The sequence below is a fragment of the Montipora capricornis genome, chromosome 14 (assembly GCF_036669925.1).
Source record: "Montipora capricornis isolate CH-2021 chromosome 14, ASM3666992v2, whole genome shotgun sequence".
Classification (NCBI taxonomy): Eukaryota; Metazoa; Cnidaria; class Anthozoa; order Scleractinia; family Acroporidae; genus Montipora; species Montipora capricornis.
In genome coordinates, this window is record NC_090896.1 from 7,399,161 (window position 1) to 7,404,160 (window position 5,000).

At 41.4% G+C, this 5,000-nt stretch overlaps 1 protein-coding gene across 1 annotated transcript in view; it reads right to left on the minus strand.

Annotated features, from left to right (window-relative positions):
- Positions 1 to 1,586, minus strand: part of LOC138033271 (uncharacterized) — an 11,608-nt gene extending 10,022 nt beyond the window's left edge. The window contains exon 1 of the mRNA XM_068881036.1: positions 1,409 to 1,586. Coding sequence (XP_068737137.1) covers positions 1,409 to 1,586 — 178 coding nt within the window. The remainder of the gene's footprint in view (positions 1 to 1,408) is intronic.
- Between the last annotated feature and the right edge of the window lie 3,414 nt (positions 1,587 to 5,000).

Here is a 5,000-nt window from a genome sequence, read left to right on the forward strand (position 1 = left end):
GTACAATAAAATCATTACATCCCTCCTTTCCTGTAAGCTTGACAAACTGGATAATAGACTAAACGTGCATAAACCTAATCCAATGACCACAAGGTACACGGTCTAAATTAATGTAAACTTCCTTTTAGAATATCTAAACGCAACAATGCAATTATGATCGTTTCAAAGTGTTCCTAAAAACCGCAGCTTGGTGTGACTCAGTTCCTACAGATCCAGTCTCTCCGGGGGCTTAATCAGCCTACCACTGCCAGTTGCGCAGGTGTCTGGTGATGTGATGGTTTCATTCCCCAGAGGGTTTCCTGCATAGTAGGGGAATCTTTGGTTGACGACTGCTCATTCCAGTTGGGTTCCACTGCTCTGTTTTCCTGATGCGCTTCTCGTATGTGGGCTCTGTTGCGCCTCAGCTCTCTACCAGTTGCAGTCGTTACAGCGTATGAGCGGGGAGTTCCAACTAGTCTTTCCTTTACCTCGGCCGGTTTCCATGTCATTGATTCTGGATCTTGAATAGTGATCCTTTGCCCTAGGGCTAGTTGTAGGAGTGATTTTGCAGATCGATCACAGTAGTGTTTCTGCAGATGTTGTCTTTCGATCAGCCTGGAGATAACGTCTTCACTTGATGGGTCCCTTGAAATCTTCCTTGGGAGGTTGTCTTGAATTGGGTGCCCTAATAGTAACTCAGCAGGTGAAGGGAGTTTGTGGTAAAAGGGGGTAGTTCTTAGACAAAGAGGCGACATTTTAGGTCTGATTCTGTCATTTTCGACTTCAGGAGGGCTGACTTCACTGACTTGACTTGGCTTTCGATATAGCCATTGCTACGAGGGTAATGGGGGGAGCTTGTAATGTGCTTAAAACTGAGGTCGCGAGCGAATTCTTGAAAGGCCTGGCCGGCAAAATGTGGTCCGTTGTCAGATCTTACTACCACGGGGATGCCTTGCTCGCTGAAGAGCTGCCTCATTATTTTGACCACTGTGCTCTGCTGTTGCTTTGCCCACTCGGTATAATTCTAACAAAGGGGTACCTTGAGTAATAATCAGCAACCGCGAAATATTCGGAGCCATCAAGAGTAAAGAGATCAGCGCCAATGGTGTGCCATGCCCTGAGGGTACCTCTGAGGTGATTAGGGTTCCTTTTGCTGACTATTCTGGAGCTCTTCACATGTACCGCATGTTTTTGTGGTTTCTTCTATGTCCTTGTACAAGCCTCTCCAGTAGATTGACGTTCTAGAGCTCAGGTTGGTTCTGTCGGTTCCTTGGTGTGGCGTATGTAGTTTTGTCAAAATCTCTTTCTGCAGCGTGACGGGAACGATCATATAATGTGCTTTCATGACCCTCTGCGGTGGAAAGCTCGACCCGGTAGGGCCAGTATGGCTTTAAGAGTGTTGGGACTTGCTGGATGTGTGCCGGCCAACCTGCGTGGATCATTTCTTTCAGTTCATTGAGCTCTGCGTCCAAACTGCTCTGTTCTTTGATCTTCTGAAACATGCTGTTACTAAATTGAAGAAAGATCTCGTGTATTTGGACGTTCATACCGGGGATAGGGTCTTGTCTCTCTGGTGATAATCTTGACAAGGCATTAGCGATTTCCATGTCTTTGCCTGGTTCATGGCAGCATCAACTTGAAGAATAGTTTCTTTCATTGGATCGAAGTATGTCAGAGTCATCTCGTTGCTGATAGTCTTTGATTTTATTAAAAGACTCTTGTCGCCCCGCGCACCATTTAAAACAGTTGTCCTCCTTCAGAAGCTTACGGAGTGGGGCTGTCAGTGTACTCATGATTAGGTTTGGGATAAATGGGCCCATGTAGTTTGCTAGCGCTAGGAAGGTTTGCAGTTCCTGGCGGTTTGTAGGAGAAGATATCTGCTTCAAAGCAAAGACCTTGCCTGGGTCTGGCTGGACACCATTTTGGCCACAAATTACTCCATAGAATTATTTGATCTTGTCTTGCTTTGTGAAGCACTTGTCAGGGTTTAGCGTAGGCCCGGTATCTATGCAGCGCTTTAGCATCGTGTGCATGTTGCGGTCGTGTTCCTCTGTGGTCTTTCCGAAAACTACAATGTCGTCTGCAATCCCTACGACGCCTTCGCATCCTTCGAATGTTTGGTCTATCTTAGTCTGGAAGACATTTTGAGACATTCTGAGCCCAAAGGGCATGCGCTTGAATCTGTATCTACCAAATGGGGAATTGAATGTAGTCAGGTAACTAGATTCTTCATGCAAGCCCACGTTCCAGTACCCGCACTTTGCGTCTACTATAGAAAATACTTTATCATCAGCTAACTTTGGTAGTATTTCTTCTATGGTGGGAGTGACATGTCGTTCTCTTTGAATGGCTGCGTTGAAGTCTTTGGGATCCAGGCAGAGCCTTAACCTCCCGTTCTGCTTGCTGCGGTAGACAAGTCTGTTGACCCATTGTGTAGGTTCGCCTTTTTTGATCTTTGCTATGATGTGATTGTTAACCATCTCATCTAGTTCTCTTTTGATGTCGTCTTTAAGGCTGATTGCCAGAAGTCTTGGGGGGTGGACAACTGCAGAGATATCAGGGTCAGGCTTCCGGCTTATTCCAAAGAGTGAAATCGTTGTCTTCGGGTTTTTGATCTGCAGACGTCAGCGAAGTGGTTTGGCTTTTTGCAGTACAGACACAGACATGTCTGACCACGTGCTGGGCATGTAAAGGTCCTTCCAACATAACAACGTAAGACTTAAAACTAGTTTACGAAAGAGAAAGACAAAATGTTTACCCACGAAAAAAAGAAGGAAAGCAAAAAAAATAATTATTATTTTGGGAGTTCAAAGCATGTTACTTCTCGGATCGACCCTCTGATGTGACCAACTGTCATCAAATCATTGCATATAAGTTAAAAATTGATAGTTTGTTGCCGAAAACTGAAAGTGGGTATTTGCAACGAAAATGAGTATTTGCTACAAAATACGTTTTTGCAAATAAATCGAAAAAAGTCAAATAAATCGAATTAATCGAAAATGGATGCAATTCCTCTTTCAAGGCGCAGACCCTATGCGCAAAAATTGCTTTATAAACGACTAAAAAATAATTCAATGATGAAATGGTATATGAAATGAATAGCTTCACTTGATAAAAAATAATTTTTATGAAAGAAAAACATTTCCGAACCTTCTGAAAAAATTTTGAACTTTAAGGTCGAGTTTCCTTCATACCTCAAGACGCGATATTTTTCAGAAATTCACCTCGCAAAGGGTAAAAAATATTTCAGATTGACGAGGTCTTTGGTAGCAATTATCTTTTCTTAAAAGACCTTTAGAATCTGCTAAAATCAAGATTTTATTTATTATTTTTGTGGCGTGTACCTAAGATTGCGTATTTCCTACGTTAATTATGAAAAAGGTGCGTTATTAACTTCACAATAAAGCACATTATCGCAAATTCAGCTTTGCTGCGACAAAGAAAGTAGAAATATTTGCTACATATCGATTAAAACCATTTTTAAGTCTTTTTGCATGATTAAAATTTGCGATGGCAAATGAGTAGCAATTACTCAGTCATGAATCTAAAGAGAGAGAGAGAGAGAGAGAGAGAGAGAGAGAGAGAGAGAGAGAGAGAGAGAGAGAGAGAGAGAGAGAGAGAAGAGAACAATGATGTAATGTACAATTGCTGGTGGACAAACAAAAGGGGCTAATGACAGATCTTTTGTTTTCGTCGATAACGTAACGTTAAGACCAGCTATGAGCAAATGAAAGTTGTCAATGACACTTGTTTGTACGTAACCAACTTTACGCGTATTTTTACAGAATGATCCAACTTGTGGTAAACGCCACCTTAACCAGGATCCTAGAACTCAATGCGATGCGATCCCGGAGTGGAGTTGATGTGATAGGAAATTTATCTGGCCTTAAGGCTGTGGTGTCTTTATGGAGATTCAGTCCGTTGCTTTCTGAAGCGAGAGCAATTTTTTGGGTCCCGATCGTCGCGAGTCGCCAGCCTTTCTTTTCTTTATGAGGGAAAAAGACAACTAACGACATCATAAAAATGCGTAAGCCACAAACCCGTCTAAAACAGACACAGTCTGCGCTCCGATTGCACAGAAAAGACGAGGACAACTGTACGTACAGGTAAGTGAAGTTTATTTCTACATTTACAGCTTATTTTATTATTTATTAGCTCAAAGTTAATTTTCCCACCCAAAGTCTATGAATCGTATACCGAGCTTGGGCTACCTATGCTCGGAACCATGGAAAAGTGACGTCAAAGGTGACATCAAAGGCTCACTGGCTTAAAATTTCAGTGTGTGAATGCAGCTTATTATATATGGAAAACGCGAGTCCTGAAAATGTCTGGTTTTTTTACAAAAAGGCGTGACTGTTGTCTTCTTTCTGGAAATACGCAGATGATGCTGGAATCGCAGGGGTTTATTTTGATTGTGATTACGATCTGAGTTTTCAATGGAAATTTCTTTGACCGTGGGAGAATGACGTGAATGGAAATAAAGGGATGTGAATCTTCCTTAATCTTTAAGTGGAATACCATTAAATCCACACCTTTTTTGTTATTGAATAGATCAGTAAAGTTGTTAGCTCGATTCAATTGACCTGAAAGACTTATTTCCACCGTACCATCTATTTGAGATAAACGAACTTCTAAAGAAATGTTTTCTTTTTTACATTGCAATCTTAAATCAGTGAACACTTTTACAATACAGTCACGCAGTTAACAATGATTTGAAAGTTTTTAAGGTGGCTCAAACCGGTTTCCACACTTGAAAGAAACGTTCTCATATAGAAGGATTTACACTACAACATTTTATCAATTAACAGCAATGTTATGGTACATGACATTGCTGTTACGTGATAAAGTATTGTAGTGTCAATCCTTCTCATAACAAGGTCTCCCTAAAAGTGTTGAAACTGGTTTGAGCCACCTTAACTGGGAATACTAAACCTTTGTCACGCACATATAGCATTGGTCATGTGGAATGAATTTCGTTGCAATTAACAATCTCTCGCTTTCACTAAACTTAAGAGTTAAAA